The sequence below is a fragment of the Triticum dicoccoides genome, chromosome 6A (assembly GCF_002162155.2).
Source record: "Triticum dicoccoides isolate Atlit2015 ecotype Zavitan chromosome 6A, WEW_v2.0, whole genome shotgun sequence".
In the NCBI taxonomy this organism is placed as follows: domain Eukaryota; kingdom Viridiplantae; phylum Streptophyta; class Magnoliopsida; order Poales; family Poaceae; genus Triticum; species Triticum dicoccoides.
In genome coordinates, this window is record NC_041390.1 from 106,078,470 (window position 1) to 106,098,794 (window position 20,325).

At 48.3% G+C, this 20,325-nt stretch overlaps 2 protein-coding genes and 1 pseudogene across 2 annotated transcripts; all 3 read left to right on the forward strand.

Annotated features, from left to right (window-relative positions):
• Nucleotides 1-629: 629 nt before the first annotated feature.
• On the forward strand, nt 630-2,302 carry LOC119319026. The gene has a single exon (XM_037593544.1). It carries the CDS (start codon nt 699-701, stop codon nt 1,980-1,982), a length of 1,284 nt encoding a protein of 427 aa, XP_037449441.1. The 5' UTR covers nt 630-698; the 3' UTR covers nt 1,983-2,302.
• Nucleotides 2,303-4,233: 1,931 nt separating this feature from the next.
• Nucleotides 4,234-6,809, forward strand: LOC119315338 (tyrosine-sulfated glycopeptide receptor 1-like). Its single transcript, XM_037589975.1, has one exon. The coding sequence runs from the start codon at nt 4,494-4,496 to the stop codon at nt 6,627-6,629; it is 2,136 nt and encodes a 711-aa protein (XP_037445872.1). The 5' UTR covers nt 4,234-4,493; the 3' UTR covers nt 6,630-6,809.
• A 2,632-nt stretch (nt 6,810-9,441) lies between these two features.
• On the forward strand, nt 9,442-18,650 carry LOC119315719 (annotated as a pseudogene).
• Nucleotides 18,651-20,325: the final 1,675 nt, after the last annotated feature.

The window sequence follows — 20,325 nt, forward strand, 5'->3', positions numbered from 1 at the left end:
ACATTTGGTCTCAATGTGTCCTTAGAAAAAAAATGAAATAATATGTTCTCGTATTGAAATTTCTAAAGTTTTTATTCGGCGGCGGCCAGAAGGCGGGCGCGAAGTCGCGGCTCCGCAGCATCTAGCCTTGCGGCCAACGGGATCTCGGCCGCGCGACCGACGAGCATTTCCGCGGGAGGACTAGGTACGCTTCCTGAAGCGACTGATTGCGTTAGCAAAATCTGATAGGTTACGGATGATGGGTAATATTTTTGTTTGTGATAGCAAAATCTGATGGATTCTAGATTCTTTTTCCCGTTATGTCCTGCTTATAGTTGTATGTGGACAAAATTAGATTGATTATTTATTGGTGACAGATGCTGGCTGACTGGCTGACTGTTGTCAAAATCTGACCGTGCATGTGCTTGTGCTGTTGTGCTTCTTTTGGCTCAACGGTAGTGCCCTTCTGCAACATCGGATAGGGTATGACGAACTTGTCAATTTTCGGATCATCCGAAGTCTGTCAAAGTGCCTTGACTTAAGGATTGCACCGTACATGGCAAAAATAGAAGAAACACAAACCACGGGTGACATTTTCATAAATAGTACTAAAGCAATGTTATTGAGCAAGTTTGAGCTGTGACTGGTAGCATCTTTATAATATTTCTACTTATCAGAACTCAGCTGACAAGTCTTGTTCGTTCGCAGGAGGAATCAGGATGGCAACTGTTGGAGCAAGCACAGCCACCAACCAAGTTGAGCAAGCTGTCTGTGTGCACAGTAACAGTGGGCGAGACACTCAACAAACCTGTGTCCTGTCCTGGGAGTCGTTGAATGCTGATATGCTGGAGCTGATCGCTGAACGGGTACTCTCTAGCGACCTGCTGCACTACGTCTGGTTCCGCGCGGTGTGCAAAAAGTGGCGTGCCGCCACTCCTTGCCCGCTCGGCCATGGCGTGGTAGACCCGCGCTTTCACCCACGGCAATGGATGATGTTTCCAGAGGGCAACGGGCTTCACCCCGGCCACGCTGCATTGGGCGGCTACATCCGCTTCCTCAACATCGACACCGGCATCTTCATCCGTGTGCACCTGCCGTGCTTCGAGGATCACTCCGTGCTCGACTGCCCTGACTGCCTCCTTCTCCTGCAGCGCAAGAAGGACGCTGCTATCTGCCTCCTCCACCCCTTCACCGGTGATGTTGCCGAGTTCCCTCCCCTTGCCTCCCTCTGCTTGTACATGAGCAAGTTCGGTAGCTTTCTGCATGGCCCTTACGATCTTCGACTACGGATGGTCCACGCGGCTGTCTCTGTCCATGTGGGTGGCAGTGTTACCATCACGCTCGCGCTCAGCCACGCCGAGCGCATGGCATACGCATCCACCGGTGACAAGCACTGGACTCACACAAGCTGGATGATGTGTGGCATGAGGACAGCATTGCCATTCCGTGGCAGCCTCTACATGGTGAGGAGCTCGAAAAACAAACCTTCACACATCATGCGTGTTGATCCACCAGACAGCTCCAGTTCCTCCTCGTGGCCGTCTACACCGCCACAAATGATCGCGACATGTTCAGCTCTGCCTAAGCCTTACCTGGTGGAGTGTGATTCTGAACTTCTTCTGGTTGGCTACACCCACAGAAAGTCCCGGCTTTTGGTTTTCCGGCTCTCTGACCTCCTGCTTGGAGTTGTTGCCATGCCATTGACAAGCATCGGTGACCACACCCTCTTCATTGGCACTTGGAGCATGTCCGTCAACTCCAGGAACTCCGTCACCTTTCTCAGCCCACCTAACAATGGCCAACTGCAGCAATATGATCTGGGCAGGGGTACCTGGTCGCCGCTATGTGATGGAAACTTCCGCAGTGCCTGCGGCCCCATGCCAAGGCCATACAGTCTTGTCCACCACATTGTCAGTTGTTGCCAGCGTCTTTACTGGATCAGTGGACACATCTGGACCCGCCACCATCATTCTGATCCTTGTTGCCGACGTCTTCTGCAGTGATCAGTTGAAGGCTATTCATCTTTCCAAGATCTAAGTTAAGTTTGAATGTCTCTGCTTTGCAGGTGATCACACAGCTTTATGTGGTTCGAACACATGTCTACAGATGGTTAAGTATTGTGTAAGACTTTTTAGATCACTAAAGCAGTGACCTAAAAGTCCTATATTAGTTTACACAGGTAGTATTTGGCTGTGTGTTTTGCCTCTACACTCTCTGTCTCTGTCTACTTTTGTTCAGACATTTGAATCTAATTTGGATGAATTCGGAAATATGCTGGGTTGTGCTTTTATCATGCTGGGAAACACTGCGTGACATATACTGCTGGGTTGTGCCTTTATCATTTGGAAATATGCACTGTGATGTGACTTCCACTTATGGTACTTGCTGAATATTAACTCTTTAATCTTGATGACGCTGAATTGCACGTTTGTCATGCCAGGTGCTCTAAATTGCCTATGTAGAGTTGTGTTTACTGCTATGATAAACTCTGGTCCAACTTACTGCTACGATAAACTCTAACAGTACACAAACCCTGATAGATACATCCGACTGAAAAGAGAGAAATATCTGACACGTTAACAGGCAAATCTATTCTAGATAATGCTCCAAGGTGAAGTGAAGTTCGGATCATCCTTGTCTTCTGCTTCATGATGCACCTTGCAACAATAAATTGATTTCAGGTGAGTACAAACAAATTTAGCAGATTTATATGGCAGAGCATCTAGGTTCATTAAGCTATAAAATATAAATTTTGACCTGGTGATGAAATCACTGGCACTTTTGAAAATCTTCGGTTTCTTGAGATAGGTGATTGCCCATTATTTGGAAAAATACCTTTCTGGATATCAAAGCTAGCAAATTTAAAAATACTAATATTGTCTAACAATCAGCTCACTGGATCAATACTAGCCTGGATCAAAGCTCTAAGCTACGTCTTCCATCTTAACAACAGCCTCAAGGGGAAATTCCAACAGCATCGACGGATATGCCAACTCAAAAGTCAGCGAAAATAGATGCCAATTTGAACCCAAGGGTCTTCATACTGCCTGTTTTATCCAGCTCTATCTCATCATATTGCCAACCCCTCACTTTCCCTAAATTGCTGGATCTAAGCAACAATAAGTTCACAGGTGAGATCCCTTTGGAGATCGGTCAGCTGAAAGCCCTCCTTGCATTCAATTGCAGCTTCAGTGACTTAACACGGCAGATCCCAGAATCAATATGCAATCTCACAAACCTGCAGGTCCTAGACTTGTCCAACAACAATCTCACAGGTGCAATCCCAGATGCATTGAACAGCCTGCACTTCCTTGCAGCGTTTAATGTTTCTGGCAATGATCTAGAAGGTCATATTCCCTCTGGAGGCCAGTTCAACACATTTGAGACTTCTAGCTTCGCTGGGAATACAAAGCTATGCGGGTCTATGCTCAGTTTTGATAGCAGGAAAAACACGACATGTATCTTTCATTTGCATGGCAATGACTGCTGTTTTATGAAAACCCTATTAGTAAGAATAAATATCACAGAACCAGAACTTATGGATTGGCGTATCAAGTTACCACACCTAAAAAGAACCACAGAATCACAACTTTTGGGACAAGGTTGTTTCACAGCGCTCAAAGAATGTCTCGGACAGTTCACAACAGCAAAATGGACTGCTCTACACTGATCAATGACAGGAATAACTAGGAAGAAATCCCACATGAAAGCATAGCTAAGGGCACAAGCATTCAATGACAGGATCCATGCTGGCATGAGGTTGCAGTTTTACTTTTTCCTGTTCCTGCAAGTCTAGAATCAAAGAGGTCCTTACCTGTGTTGATTGGCTATGAATTGTGGCTTGGCTTGTACTTCCAGGAATCGTTTCCCATTGCTAAAGAAGATAAGTATTTCGTAGAAAAAATAAAAGTCCACACAGCATGAATAGCTTAATTATGGATTAAAATTAATAAAGTGAGACTGATTCTTGTTAAATTACAACTATAGGAAGAAATAAATCTTGACTATGGGTGAGAACGAGATGAGCTTGCTTTTTATTCAGTCTAAGAAAAAAAAGAACAAGAGACACCACTTCTTTATTATGCACAATTAGATAACATGGCACATAACTTCAGTTTCCTGCTGATTCAGTTGCACCTAGTGGGTGTATTTTTATTAAGAAAGGAGAAGTCGTTTTCAATAAGTTGTAAAACAAGTATCAGACCTGCTGAAGTGTAAAAAATGCATGCATTGTTCAGCAACGACCCCTTCACATCAAACTGGTAAGCGAAACAGACAGATTAGGTATCAACAAGACAATTCCTGCTTGGAAGTCAGACTCACCAATAAACTACAGTAGATAACCCAATTTTTCTTTTTATCACTAACGACCGGAGACTGGATCAAACAAAATGGAGACCAGAGCAGGTTGTTCCTTTCCTATCTTGCTCTTTCTTCATCAGATAATTTAGCACTTCATCCTGGGAGACCAAAGCTTAAGCCTCTGGTTTCCAAGCTAGGTTCTCGAGAAAACTATGAAGTCACTCAATCGCTCGCAGAGGAGCCGATTTCCCATACCTTTCTTTGGTTTGGCTCTTGTACTACTGGTCTTCTTGGCTTCTCCCACCAGATCCTGCACAGAGCAGGAGAAGAGTTCCCTTCTCCAGCTTCTTGCTGGGCTCTCGCAGGATGGTGGTCTCACGGCATCATGGCGGAGCAACACGGACTGCTGCAGGTGGGAAGGGATCAGCTGCAGCCTGAATAGGATGGTCACTGATGTTGTGCTAGCTTATCGAGGGCTCGAGGGGTCCATTTCGCCGTTTCTAGGCAACCTCACCAGCTTGTTGCGATTCGATCTCTCCCACAACTTGCTGTCTGGTGGCTTACCGCTAGAATTGTTGCAGTCCAGCAGCATCCTTGTCCTTGACGTCAGTTTTAACCGCCTGACAGGAGGCCTGAGTGAGCTGCCATCTTCCACCCCTGTGCGGCCTCTGCAGGTACTAAACATCTCGAGCAACTTGTTTACAGGAAGATTTCCATCCACTATATGGGAGGTGATGAAGAGCCTCGTTGCCCTCAATGCCAGCACCAACAGTTTTACCGGGCAGATGCCAACTATGTCTTGTGTTAGCGCGCCATCTTTTGCAGTGCTTGAGCTCAGTTTTAACAAATTCAGTGGAAACATTCCTCCAGGACTCAGCAATTGCTCCCTGCTGAAATTGCTCAGCGCTGGCAACAACCACCTCAGTGGAACACTTCCAGATGAACTCTTCAAGGTTACCACATTAGAGCACCTCTCGTTACCTTTCAATTGGTTAGAAGGAGAGCTCAAAGGCATCATCAATCTAACAAATCTGGTCACCCTTGATCTTGGGAAGAATGAGTTCAGAGGCAACATACCAGAATCTATAGGTGAGCTGAAGAAGTTGGAGGAGCTTCTCTTGGATCACAACAGCATGTCAGGGGAGCTTCCGTCAGCGCTGAGCAACTGCACAAACCTCGTAACGCTTGACCTCAAGGTAAACCATTTTAACGGAGAATTTACCAAGATCAACTTTTTAAGCCTGCCCAATCTAAAAATATTAGATATTCTTTCCAACGACTTCACTGGCACAATTCCAGAAAGCATATACTCCTGCAGCAAGCTAACCGCACTACGGCTATCTTTCAATCATTTCCATGGCCAATTGTCAGAAAAGATAGGCAATCTGAAGTCTCTCTCGTTTCTAGCACTTGTTAACCTCTCCCTTACGAATATCACAAGAACACTTCAGATCCTTGGGAGTTCCAGGAGCCTCACCACTATTTTTATTGGGTTCAATTTCCTTCATGAGACCATGCCAGAGGATGACAACATTGGTGGTTTTGAGAATCTTCAGGTTCTTTCTATGAATTATTGTTCATTGTCTGGAACATTACCTGGTTGGTTATCAAAGCTCACCAAGTTGGGGATGCTATTTTTGCAAAGCAATCAACTTACTGGACCAATACCTGACTGGATCAGCAGCCTAAAGTTGCTCTTCTATCTAGACTTATCAAACAACAGCTTTACGGGGGAAATTCCAACTGCCTTAATGGAGATGCCAATGCTAAAATCAGACAAGACTGCACCGAAGATCTTCTCTGAGCTGCCTCTTTATTTTTTCAGTCCATTTGTCGAATACCTCAAACCTGGTGCTTTTCCAAAAGTGCTCAATCTAGGCATCAATAATTTCACTGGTGTGATCCCAGAGGAGATCGGTCAGTTACAAGGGCTCCTTTTACTCAATTTGAGTTCCAACAAATTATCTGGAGAGATTCCACAACAGATAGGCACCTTGACGAACCTGCAGCTGCTCGACTTGTCCAGCAACCATTTCACTAGTACAATTCCGGCCACACTAAACAATCTGCACTTCCTTTCCAAATTCAACATTTCTAATAATGACCTCGAAGGCTCTATTCCAACTGCGGGCCAGCTTAGCACATTTCCAGATTCTAGCTTTGATGGAAACCCAAAATTGTGTGGTCTGATGATTGTAAACCATTGCGGTTCAGCAGAAGCAGCTTCAGAGTCCATCATCTCCAGAGAACAAATTGGCAGTAAGGTCATCTTTGCGATCGCCTTTGGTGCTTTCTTTGGCGTAGGAGTCCTATATGATCAGATGGTCTTAGCCAGATATTTTGGCTAAAACCTTGTAATTGTTATCCACCACCCAAACCATGACGCGATCTCCGGTGGTCATCAGTGGCTCCAGCTCCAGCCCTAGCAAGATTGACATCCCTGCTAAACCTGCTATCTTGACGTTTGCTCTGTACTCCATGTAACAGGAAAAATGATTAGTTAGTGAGCAACGTCAACAGTGTGTAAGCATATTGTTTTTGTAGAATGTTTAACTATTTGTTAAGTACTTAATTCTATACATACGCATAGGCTGATGAATGTTTCTATTTGTTAAGTACTATTTGGAAGTTGGTCAGAGTACAACACATAACAAGCAGAATCGCGAAGCAGACATAAGTAATCTGCAGTGTAGCACACTCACATGACACTGAGATTTCAGAGCAACATGACGGATTTAACCGATTAAGCCAGACCGGTGCGTTAACAGATCGATCAAGGGCAAAACCGGAAGGAACCTAAAGCTCGATGCAGTTGCCATCAAACTCCAACCCAGGATCGCAATTCTCCGCAGCAAACAACACACGCTAAGAGAAAGAAATCAGAAATGTCAACGAAATTAGTACTACAATGCACATGAATTAAGCAGCTGCTCCGTGATTTCTACAATACCTCGGATAACGGACTCACTCGGACATCGGGCCTGCATAGGATCTTCGATCCCCTGCCTGCCTAGTTTCCTCCTGCCCACAGAGGCGGGAGCACCAGTCCGCCAAGCCGCCGCACGCCGCTGTGCGGCCTTGAGCTGCTGAACCCCTTTGTGTGGTACGCTTTGATCTCATCTCCCTCGACCTGCCAAATCGCCCAAGCATAAAGCCATGCACAGGTGGTGTAACTAAATAATGTTGCGGCGTTTGGAAGTTCTTTTGCAGAAAGACTGGATACAAAAAGGGCTGTTCCACATTTCGACAAACACTTTCTGGGCAAAGACCGGCTGCCCTCTCCCACGCCACAGCAGACGCAGACCCCTGCTACTCCCGCAACCCCTCCACCTCAGCCTGCCATGCGCGCACAAAAGAATGTGCTCACGGTGATCAAGCAGTTCACGGAGCTCATCCAAAGGATTGGAACCATGACACAACCATGGTGCCCCAGGCACTATCATCGTCACACTAGAGACCAAGTGCCCCAAGGAGCTTGGCCACCACTGTCCTGTTTATGCACTGGGGGTGTTTGTCAGAATGCCTCTTCTCTAGTGTGACGATGATAGACTAATCCTTTGCCGATTAGGTTGGCTGGAGCCTGAAGTTTGAGAAACATGCTACCACACCAATTACCTGGAACCAATGCGCCCCCAAAGGCACTGCAAGCTTATACAACTCGTGACTTAAGTGTAGCTGGAGGATTCTGCTGCACTCTGCCCTGCACAATTGAGGTGGACGTACGAAGACATCCATCTTGTTGCTGTAAGTGATCAAAAGATGAGAAGTGTCGTTACATTGCACGTTTCAGTGATTGAACTGGTAGATTTTTGGATGCGTTTCAAGAAGATTTGGCATACTTTAGTTGCATTATGAAATTGTTACTCATCCATTCCTAGAACTACGATTCTGGTCTAACTAATATTTAGGTTGCATATGATTTTCATCTACCAATCCGTCCACCCTCATCCATCAATCTGCCTGTTCGTCGCGCAGTGCTCAGTGGAGGCACTTCAGCACGAGCTGACCTCAGAAATAGTAGTGCCAAGTCAAAAAAAGAAAGAAAAAGAAATAGTAGTGCCTGTAGTTATCAAATCAGTTCCAGTGATCAATGAAAAAGAGGATAAATGTGTGCTGTCTGTTTGCCGGAACCATCAGCAACCAGGATTTCTGGGCTGCTCTGCCTTGTGATGACTGGGAAGGCTTTGCCTTACCCAGATTTGGATGCCCCCAGCTGAAAGCATAAAGGGCGTGAATCCCCCTAATCAACTAGGGTGGCCATGCCACACACCTTTGACCTTCCTCCATCGCGTCTTGGTCCAGCTCACCAAACCCATCGTGTTTGGGGCGAAGTGAAAACATTTGAAAGATACACCTACAACAACTGGAAAGGAATTGAAGAGGGAAAACATCAAAACAATATCAAGCAACACAAGAAAGCAATTCAAACCCATATGATTTTTTCTTACGCTGGTTATTTGATTCGTAGGATTGTAATAACAAAGATATTCCCCGCAAAAAAAAAAAACAAAGATATTAAAGATTCTTGGTGCATCTACTAGATGCTATTGTTTTGTTTAAGAAAATGGACGTAGCTGTCATCAGATAAGTTGTAAAAAGTTCAGACCAACTCTAGTCAAACCCAATGTAACCCAACTATATATCTGATGTGTGATAGCTTCAGCACTGTCTTTTCTGTATACACGAGTTGCACTTATTGACCATGCAATGACCACTTACAGCTGATAGCTATTTTAAACTTAAATTGCACCTATTCCATCAGACATGATAATCTAAATTGCGAGAAAATGCATACAATGTTCAGTAAGCACCGCTTCACGTTCCTCCACGTGCTCTTCTCCAAATCATGTATGTGCATCGACCCTGACATCAATGACGGGATGTGAATTGTAGAATGGTAGAAGAAAAGGTCAGATTAAGTATGAACACACCAATTCATGCTTCGGAGTCAGACTCATGAACAAATTATAGTGGACACGCAATAGTAACTAATCCTTCACCTGAATTCTTTTTTCACCACGATGACCAAAACAGTTCAGACAAAACCGAGACCAGAGCAGGTTATTCCTTTCCTCTCTTGCTCCTTCATCAGAAACTAGTACTTCATCCTGGCAGATCAAAGCTTAAGCCTTTGGTTTCCAAGCTAATTTCTCAAGAACCATGCAGCTACCCAGTCACTCACACAAGAACCGATTCCTCATACCATTCTTTGGTTTGACTGTTGTGCTACTAGTCTCCTTGGCTCCTCCCACCAGTTCCTGCACGGAGCAGGAGAAGAGCTCCCTTATCAAGTTCCTTTCTGGGCTCTGGAAAGATGGCGGCCTCACGGTGTCATGGCGGAGCGACACAGACTGCTGCAGCTGGGAGGGGATTACCTGCAGCCTCAATAGAGCGGTCACTGATGTTTCACTGGCTTCTCAAGGTCTTGAGGGGTCCATCTCGCCGTTCCTTGGCAACCTCACCAGCCTGTTACGTCTCAACCTATCGCGCAACTCGCTGTCTGGTGGCTTGCCACTGGAATTGGTGTCATCCAGCAGCATCATTGTCCTTGATGTCAGTTTCAACCGCTTGACAGGAGGCCTGCACAAACTGCCATCTTCAACCCCTGCCCGGCCTCTGCAGGTACTGAATATCTCGAGTAACTTACTTACTGGGCCATTTCCATCCACCATATGGAAGACAATGAATAATCTGATAGCACTCAACGCCAGCAATAACAGGTTTACTGGGGCGATACCAACTTATTTCTGCAATGGCTCACCATCCTTAGTTGTGCTTGAGCTCAGTTTCAACAAACTCAGTGGCAGCATTCCCCCAGGGCTTGGTGGTTGCTCCATGCTGACAGTGCTCAGAGGTGGCTACAACAATCTCAGTGGAACACTCCCAGATGAACTCTCCAATGCGACCTCATTGGAATGCCTCTCTTTTCCTAACAATTATTTACAGGGTGTTCTTGATAGTGCATGCATATTCAGCCTCAGAAATCTCCGAACCATTGATCTTGGAGGGAACTACTTTAATGGCAGGATTCCAGATTCTGTAGGTCAGCTCAAGAGGTTGGAGAAGTTCCAACTGGGCCACAACAACCTGTCATGAGAGCTGCCACCGACACTGAGCAACTGAAAAAATCTCATAAGAATTGACCTTAGGAGCAACTACTTCAGCGGAGAACTTACCAAGGTCAATTTCTCCAACCTATCCAGTCTAAAAACTTTAGATCTTTGGTTAAACAACTTCACTGGTGTAGTTCCAGAAAGCATCTACTCATGCAGCAATTTGACCGCGCTGCGGCTAGCAGCAAACAATTTCCTTGGAGAACTCTCACCGAGAATAGGCAACCTGAAGTATCTCTACTTCTTGTCACTTGGCAAAAATAATTTCACAAACATCAGAAATGCATTTCAGATCCTTAATAGCAGCAAGAAACTTAGCACCCTGCTTATTGGGAGCAACTTCAGAGGAGAGCTCATGCCACAGGATGACAGAATTGATGGCTTTGAGAATCTTCAGGTTTTGGACATGGATGGTTGCCAATTATCTGGAAAAATACCTCTATGGATATCAAGGGTCACGAATTTGGAGATGTTAATTTTAAGAAGCAATCAACTCACTGGACTAATACCAGGCTGGATCAACTCCCTAAACCATCTCTCCTTTATGGATGTGTCAAACAACAACCTTATAGGAGAAATTCCATGGAGATGGCTCCTTTCTCTTCTCTCCCTTCGTCCCCCCGCTCCCCGCTCCCCTCCTCCTCCCCTGCCCTTGCCGCTGCCCATGCCCCCTCCCCCCGGTCTTCTGCGGGTCGGGTTGGCTCTCCTTGCTCTTCTACGCCGGCGCCCTTCCCTGGTTCGCGTTTTTGGGCGCTGGGCGACTCGGTGGAGTCGGATGATGATTCGGAGGTGTGCGCTCCCTCGATGGTGGTGCCGGTGGTGCCGTCCGTGCCTGCGGCGGGCCGCGCCCGAAAGTTTGCTCCGGGTGGCCGGGGCCAGCCGGTGTCGTTTCCCTCTGGGTCGTCGGGGTGGTGGTGCGTTGGTCGGGGTGGTGGTGCGTTGGTCGGCGCCGGCGGCGGGCGGGTCGGGGCCCGGCTCCTTCCCCTGATCTTGGTCTCCTCGGTCCTTCCCCGTCCGCTGTGATGTTAGGTTTGGTTGATGTGGCGTCTCCGGTCGCTGGTCCTGTTCGCCCTCCTCCTCTCCGGCCAGGGCCGGTGACGGTGGCGGCGGTCGCGCCGGCTGGTGCGGGGGCGGTTGGTGGCCAAACCCTAGATCCGGTTTGCCCTGCGGTCGAGGTGGGCCTGGCGGCGCCTGGTCCAACTCGGGCTGGGCCGTCCGGGCCCCCGGTTCTGTCGTCCCTCGAGTCTTCCCCCCTCCCGTCTGTGGGCCCGGGGCAGCTGGTTGTGGCCACTGCTTCGCGTCCGTCCCCCTCCCGGGCCTGCGGCCCCGTTTCGGCCCATTCGGCCCTCTCTGGCCTGGCCTGTTGTGGCTATTTATGGGTGCGCCGCGGTGCCTCTCCCCCCTTCCTAGGGTTTCCTGCTTCCGCCGCCGATATCCGCAGGGCACATCGCCCTATCCGCCACTTCTCTAGATCCGCTTCCTCCCCACCCCTCTCCTCCTCTCCTTCGCTGAAGTGATCGCCATGGACAAGTCTAGGGGCTCCTCCTCCGAGGCCCTTTCGGGTAGCAAGCGGGCCCGTGAAGCTTCGTCGGGCGATGGTGTTGATCTTGCCTATGAGGCGGAGCTGCGGTCGAAGCTCGAATCTGAGCGGGCGGTGCGCGTGCTGCCGGGCGAGCGGGAGGATTGGGAGGCGGGGCCAGAGTGTTCCGCCGCCAGATCTGGGGCGGCGCTCCCTGGATCTGGAGGTGCGTCGGGGTCGAGGCTGGATCCATGGTAGGCTGCTGCTGCTTCGGCTGGAGGTGGCTCCTCCTCGTCGGCGTCGAGTCCTGCTCCGGCCAGGGGCCCGGTCCCTCCGCCTCGGCCTCCCCCTCGCTCGTTTGTGGCGGGCGCTGCCTCTCGCTTGGGGTCGCGCTTCGGGCCTGGCTCTTCCTCTTCGCAGGCTGGGGACCAGTGTCCTCCTTCCTCAGCTTCGAGTGCCCCTTCTGCGCCCCGTGGCGATGGCATCCTGCCGCCGCCGCCTCCCCCTCCTCGACCGCATCCTGTTCCCTCGGGCCCTTCTTCGACCCTGACTTGTTTCGCTTGCCACCGCTCGAACCACTTCCAATCTAGATGCACTAACCCACCCTTCTGCCTCATTTGTCGCTCTGATGGTCATCTCACTGTGGACTGCCATAACCGTACCAAGAGCCCCCCCTTCATACAGTTTGGCTTGGATCTTCCCGGATGCTCATTCTTCGCTTTGGATGCTGATGTTCCTGTGGTGATGGCTGCGCCGTCCCTCTCTAACGCGGCCATCATCACGGTGTGTGGCCAGTTGATTTCTCCGCAGACCCTCTTGGATGGTTTGAAAATATGGGCGATGGTGGCTAGGACTGGCAGGTGCGCCAGCTTTCAGAGTATGAATTTGCAGTGGTTTTACCCTCCAAAGACTGTCTAAGGATGATCTCCTCGTGCACCAGTTTTACCCTCCCCCTGAACCAGCTTGTGGTATCTATCAAAGCGGCTACTTGTGGTGCCAAGGCGGTGGGCCCTCTCAGCAAGATTTGGGTGCTAGTTGACGACGTGCCAGTTGGGCTTCGATATGTGGAGTTCATGATGGCGTTTGGTAAGCTCATTGGCAAGCCCGTGGAAGTGGATTCGGAATCTTTGGGCAAGGTTGGCCCGGTTCGTCTCAGTGTTTGGTGCATCGACCCCGTCTGTGTTCATGGTTCTGTTGATGTCTTCCCTTCTCCTGAGGGTGTGCGACTTCGGGTTCGGGTGGAGGGTGCTGAACCCCGTGCTCCACCTCCGCCTCCCCCTTCCAAGCCTTCGGACCATGATGACATGCAGGGGGATGGTTCGGCTGGGGGGCATAACTCAAGTGGAGGGACTGATTCGCGTTTTACGCAATCTGAATGGGATAAGTTGGATTCGGATGAACGCGAGCTGCTTAAGGATAATGCCCCTGCTCCTAATCCTCAGAAGGAGGACTTGGCTTCCCATGGCGTTGTTGGTGGTAAGGGGACCCCCTTCTCTGGTGTCTGCTCCAATGTGCCTACTCGCCCGCAGTCTCCGTCCTTCTCTCGGATCGAGGACCTTCCCGCCTCCCCCATGCGCTCCACCGAGCCCTCAACTAAGAAGAAGAAGACTTCGGTCCGGAAATTCTCGGCTAAGAGTCGGGCCTCCTCTACTTCCAAGCTTTCGGCGGCGGGTCTGGCCCGTCGTCTGGACAAGGATCTGGGCTCCGCCTCGGGGTCTGGCCCCGGGCCAGCGTCGCCGGTCCGGTGCTCCCCTATGCTCCATTCTCCGGCGTCCACGGCGCGGAAGGGCCGGCGCGTGCGCGATTCTGGCGTTTCGGTGGCGGTGCGGGCGGAACGGCGTGCAGCGGCCAGGGACCTCCCTCCTACAGGTCCGTCTGCCCTCCCATCTCTTCCTGCCTCTCCTTTTCGCCTTGTTTTACCAGCTCTATCAGATGATCATCTGCTGCATATCATGCCTGATATTGGGGTGGCTTCTATACCGGGGATGGGCTCTCCCTCCCACCTTCTTTCTGTCATTAGGGCCAACGAGGCAGCCCAAGCTTCTATTGCTAAGGCCGTGGAGGCCGCGAAGGGTGCTGGCCCTGCTGGTGCTCAGGGCCGGGCCGGGGGGTTGGAGGCGACAAATGGTTGTGGCCAGTCGTCTGCCCCCCGGCCCTTGTTAAGGTTGGGCGTCCCAAGCGATCTAAGCCTTGTGTAGCCCCGTGCAGATTGAGTCTTCCTATTAAAAACCTTTCCTGCAAATGAGAGCTTTATTCTGGAATATTCGTGGTTTCGGTGCTAGGGGGCGCAGTGACCAGATTCATGACTTGGTTTGTGGTGAACATATTGACATTTTAGGGTTGGTCAAAACGTTTAAGGAATCCTTTTCCCCTTCTGAACTCTCTGCGATAGCTGGGATGGATAGGTTTGACTGGCACTCTCTCCCTGCTTCGGGCCATTCTGGGGGTATCTTGATCGGGTCCAAGCGGGACGTTTTTGATTTCATTGCTTTTGATCATGGTATCTTTTGGGCTAGTTGTGTGGTTCACCATCGTCAGTTGAACACTTTGTGGGAATTTATGGTGGTATACAGCCCTGTGAATCACACGCTTGCTCCTCTTTTTTTGGATGAACTTTTGATTAACATTGAAGCTTGTAATATTCCTCTTTTAATTGGGGGAGATTTCAATTTGTTACGTTCTCCGGCAGACAAGAACAATCCTAATTTCTCTTGGCCTCTTGCCAATGCTTTTAATGATTTCATTAGCAATTGTGCGCTTCTTGAGCTCCCTAGGGTGGAGGCGCGATTCACCTGGTCTAACCATCAATCCTCGCATGTCCGGTCGGTACTGGACAGGGTTTTTGTTTCTGATTAATGGGACTCGCTGTGTCCCCGCGCGTTGCTTAAGGCCAGGCCTGCGGTGGGCTCTGATCATGTTCCCCTGATCCTGGATGTCGGTATCCTTTCACTTGTCTCTCCCTCCCGTTTCCAGTTTGATGCGTCTTGGCTTGTTGTTGAGGGTTTTTGTGACATGATGCTTTCTAAGATTACTAATCTTCTAGCTTCCCCTCATCGTTCCTTTGGTCCCATGGATGATTGGCACAAGTTGTCTTATGAGCTGCGTAAATTCTTGAGGGGGTGGTCTCGGAATAGGGCGGCCGATCTGCATAGAGACAAAGAGTCCCTTGAATCTCAAATCCGGGATTTGGACCAATCTGCTGACACATCTAGGCTCTCCGCCTCTCAGTAGGCCACTCGCTACTCCCTGGAAGACGCTTTGATGGTGCTTCACCAGCAGTCAGAAATTTCCTGGCGCCAACGAGGTGCCCTCAACTGGACCTTGAAGGGTGATGCTATGACGGCATATTTCTTTGCGATCGCGAATGGCAGACGCCGCAGATGCTTCATTGACACTCTATTGATTGACGGCGTTAAAATTTTGGACCAGTCCCTCATCATGAATCACATTGTTAGCTTCTATTCCAATCTACTCGGCTCTAAGCCGGACCCTGGGTTTGGCCTCTGCTCTGACTTCTGGGACGAGGGGTCTAAGATCTCTCCGGGCGAAAATTCGGGCCTGATGGTCCCCTTATCTGACGATGAGATCTGGCAGGTGATCAGCTCGGCTAACCTGAACGCTGCTTCCGGCCCAGATGGTTTTTCTATCCCCTTCTTCAAAAAATTCTGGCAGCAGTTGCGGCCTCTCATTTGTAATATTATCCATGGGTTCTGGTTGGGTACGGTGGATATCTCTCGCCTTAATTACGCTGTCATTTCCCTTATTCCTAAAGTCAAGGGCGCGGACTTGATCTCGCAATTCAGGCCGATTGCCCTTATTAATAACTTCGCCGAGTTTCCAGCTAAAGGGCTAGCCACTCGCCTCTCCCCCATTGCCCATCGTACCATTAGTCCTTTTCAGTCGGCTTTCATTAAGGGTCGTTTCATTCTAGAAGGGGTTCTCTGCTTGCATGAAATCGTTCATGACCTTAAGATTCACAAGTCAAAAGCGGTGACTCTAAAATTAGACTTTGAGAAGGCATATGACTCGGTGAGTTGGCCTTTTTACGTAGAGTTTTATTGGTCAAAGGGTTTGAGGGGCCCCTTGTCCATAGAATTCTGCAGTTGGTCTCGGGAGGCCACACTGCCATCAATGTTAATGGTCAGGTTAGCAAATTCTTTGCCAATGGTAGGGGCCTGCGGCAAGGCGATCCTGCCTCTCCCATTTTATTTAATTTTGTTGCGGATGCTTTATCTCGCCTGCTTTCCAGGGCCGCCACCTGTGGGCCCATTACTCCGGTTTGTTCTAATCTTATTCCCCATGGTCTGACCCATCTCCAATACGCGGACGACACTATTATTATGGTCGAGTTGAATGAGGCCTGCCTTGCCCACCTCAAATTTATCTTATTATGCTTCGAGGCGATGTCGGGGCTTAAGATTAACTTCGCCAAGAGCGAAGTGGTTGTGACTGGTGTGGAAGAGTCGGAAGCCGCGCGAGTGGCCCACCTTCTTAACTGTAAGCTGGGCTCCTATCCGTTCAAGTACTTGGGTTTGCCTATTTCCCCGGATGTGCTTCATGCCAAAGATTTTGCCCCGGTAGTCACAAAGGTGGAGAACAGGGTCCTTCCCTGGCGGGGTAGATATAACTCGAATGCGGGTAAGGTGGCCCTAATTAATACTTGCCTCTCCTCCCTCCCCATGTACCTTATGGGCTTCTATCTCTTGTCGGCTGGGACTCATGCTGGTTTTGATAAACACCGTGGGGCGTTCTACTGGAATGCAGGGGACAATCGTCGCAAATACCGCTTCGTCAAATGGAAATTGATGTGTAGGCCCAAAAACCTTGGGGGGTTAGGAATTCTTAATACTTCCATCATGAATCAATGCTTGTTGATTAAATGGTGGTGGAAGATTATGAGTGCTGAGGATCAACCCCTTTGGTTGTCGATCCTTAAGGCTAAATATTTTCCGTCTTCGAACCCGATGTTTGCTTTGCCGCGTGGTGGCTCTCAGTTTTGGAAGTCTCTGGTCAAAGTTAGACCTGTTTTCAATCTTTCGTTAAGTTTGTTGTTGGGGACGGATCCTCGATTAGGTTTTGGCTTGATTGGTGGTATTGAGATTCACCCCTCTCGGTGACCTTCCCTACCCTTTTCTCTTACTGCTCTGATCCTAATATTTCTATTGCGAAGCTTGCGTCCCAGGGGTGGAACCTGGCCTTTCGTCACTCTCTGTCGCCTGTAGAGCTTGAAGATTGGCAACGTCTTACTGCCCTCTTCCCTACGCTCTCGACGGTCAGGGATTCGGTGCTTTGGCCGCTTTCTGCCTCTGGACGTTTCTCTGTTAAGTCTCTCTATTCCAAGCTCGTTGGTGGCACGCCTACCAATCGTTTTTCCCAAATTTGGAAGGCCCGTATTCCCCCTAAGATTAAAATCTTCTTGTGGCAAGCTTTCCGAGGCCGGTTGCCCTCGGCTGACCAAATCCGTAAGAGAAATGGGCCGGGCTCCCAATTTTGCGCCCTTTGCGGTGATGTGGAAGACTCGAAACATATCTTTTTTCACTGTCACCTGGCTAAGCTTGTTTGGAGTTGCGTGCGGGACTGGCTTCGTGTCTCTTGGGCCCCTGCCTCCTTTGCCGAGCTGCGCAGCTTGGCTTCCAACCTCTCCGGTGTATCTAGGCGCATCTTTTGGGTGGGCTTGGGGGCTTTATGCTGGTCCCTGTGGACAACTAGGAACAAATTTACTATCGAGCATGTGTTTCCGGCTAAACCGGCTGACTGCTTATTTAAATTGTGTGCTTTCCTGTAGCAGTGGAAATCATTGACTAAGGTCGACGACCAAGAGGCGCTTTCTATGCTGATCTACAAAATCCGGACGACGGCGTCTCAGTTATGCAGACAAGAGCAGGATGCTTGATTGCTTCTTTTGGGCCGGATGCTTTAGCTTCAGTTGGACCTTTCTCTTCCGGCTTGCGTGTCGTGTACTGGCGAGGGAGCCATGTACCTGACTTTTTATCCTCCGTCGTCTCGCCCAGCGTTGGGGCTTGGGTGTGTTTGATACGTATCTGTGATGCTGTTGCTACCTTACCTTTTGGCTTTATTTATAAAGTCGGGAGTATGCCTTCTCTCTAAAAATTGGAGAAATTCCATTGACCTTGACGGAGATGCCAATGCTAAAATCAACTGAGAACTCAAGTCATTTGGGCCCAAGGGTCTTTGAGCTGCCTCTTTATATTGATCCATCACTTCAATACCTTGCAGATACATCTTTCCCACTAGTGTTGAATCTAAGCAACAACAACTTCACAGGTGTGATTCCCCCACAGATTGGTCAGTTGAAAGTTCTTGTTGCACTTGATTTCAGCTTCAACGAGCTATCAGGACAGATCCCAGGATCAGTACGCAATCTCACAAACCTGCAGGTCCTAGACTTGTCCAACAACAATCTCACAGGTGCAATCCCAGCTGCATTGAACAGCTTGCACTTCCTTGCAGCGTTTAATGTTTCTGGCAATGACTTAGAAGGCCCTATTCCATCTGGAGGACAGTTCAACACATTTGAGAGCTCTAGCTTTTATGGGAATACAAAACTCTGTGGGTCTATGCTCATTCACAAATGTGGTTCAGCAGAAGCACCTCCAGCCATTATTCTGTCAAAAAAACAAACTGATTACAAGGTGGCTTTCGTGACTGCCTTTAGTGCGTTCTTTGGTGTAGGGGTGTTGTATGATCAGACAGTCCTATCGAGGTATTTTGGCTAGTATTACTCCAATATACATATCTGTTTATTGCCAACTTAGATCATATTAGGCTGCTATCTAGGCTTAGCAGCATGTCCAGTGATGAATAAGCTTATGCTCTAGGTATGAGTCATAAACTCATAATTAGGTCTACAAGATATTCTAGGATCAAGGGTTATTCTACTTCTTGGAGATGTAAAAGTATGTAATATTGTGGGACGGTGTAAACTGAAGAAATATTATATTAATACAATGAGAAGTTGACATTCTCGACTCTGCTGTGACTCTTTTCAGAGCATAAAAATCATTGTAACTTTAATTCATTATTTCCTTTGCTTGCTGAGCATTGAGCAATACATAACACTGGCGTCATGCTACTTTTTTAGGTATAAGACCAGTACTACTACTAGTGCACCATAATCTGTGAAAATGTATGAAGCAGAGAACGTCCAATTTTGTAGCTGAGCGCATTTTGTGAGGAGTGCATCCCAAGGTTTTGTGTGCCCAGGACGCTAATCTGTAGCCGAAACTACTTCACGTACGACGGTTTACAATCCGATTGTCATACTACAAGTGATCCAACGACATCTTTAGCTACGCGCACGCGCCCCATTCTCAATTCAGACGATTCTTTCCACAGGAAGTTAAATTTCACCACGTACCTTGGGAGCGTGTGTCCACGGACCTGCTTCCCTAGCCTCCGTCCGCCAGCGCTACCCAATCCGATTGAGTTCTGGTCAAGTGCGTCCTACTCAGAAGGAACAGTGAGTGCCAGCCACTTCGAGTTCTCTCCAGATCATAACAGATATATTATAACCCACATGTAAAGTAATATTCTCATGTTCTTTGTCTTACAGACTGAACCACTCTACTCTGATCAACGACAGATGAACAAGTAGGAAGAAAGAGAGCCTGTATAATGTTACAGCGCAAAGGGCACAAGGCATCAGTATCAAGTTGATACTATCAACCGTCCACCAGGTCCATTAATCTATCTGGAGGAGGACAAACTCGAACATTGGTTCGCCAGCGCAAAGTGATGTAACCTCTATCATGATCAATGATGGACACTCCAACAACAGGAAATCAAATGAACTGCAGCTCCACATACTCAAGAGCATAAAAACAGCATCAACCTAAAAGAAATGGAAAGCAGTCCTTGCTCACACAAACAACTTTCAACCAATTAATCCAAGGCGAGGGAAAGGCAAGAGCACAGATGAAGCGAAGGGAATGATTGGTTCAACAGATTGGGACAATCTCAGTTTGTTCATCCATAGCAACACGTCTGTAAAAGAAGAACATCAATCGAACATACAGGAATTTTTCTACGTAAATTATTTAATTCCAAGGTAAATGCAGAATACAATTCAATACAAAATTCTGTCGCTCTATATTTTATAGAGAAATGTTCATTTTGAACATTTTGAAAAGATCACTATAGTTTTACTATGCTGTAAAAAGAAAACAACCTTTTGCGAAAACACCTTGTGGTGTTCAATCCTAGGATTCATCAATTCTAGAATGTCATAAATCAGAGAGGCCCTTGGCTGTGTTCATTGACCCTAAAAAGGTTCTGTTCACACAGTGCGTACTTTTTGGCTACCAGTTGCAGCTTGACATGTAGTATTACAAGAGTCGTTTCACATTGCTGTATAGGAGCAGAATATCAAGAAAAAACATAGTGCACATGATG

What these genes read in the sequence shown, in the direction of transcription:
- LOC119319026 (XM_037593544.1), top strand. Translation starts at nt 699, where the DNA reads ATGGCAACTGTTGGAGCAAGCACAGCCACCAACCAAGTTGAGCAAGCT.
- LOC119315338 (XM_037589975.1), top strand. Translation starts at nt 4,494, where the DNA reads ATGAAGTCACTCAATCGCTCGCAGAGGAGCCGATTTCCCATACCTTTC.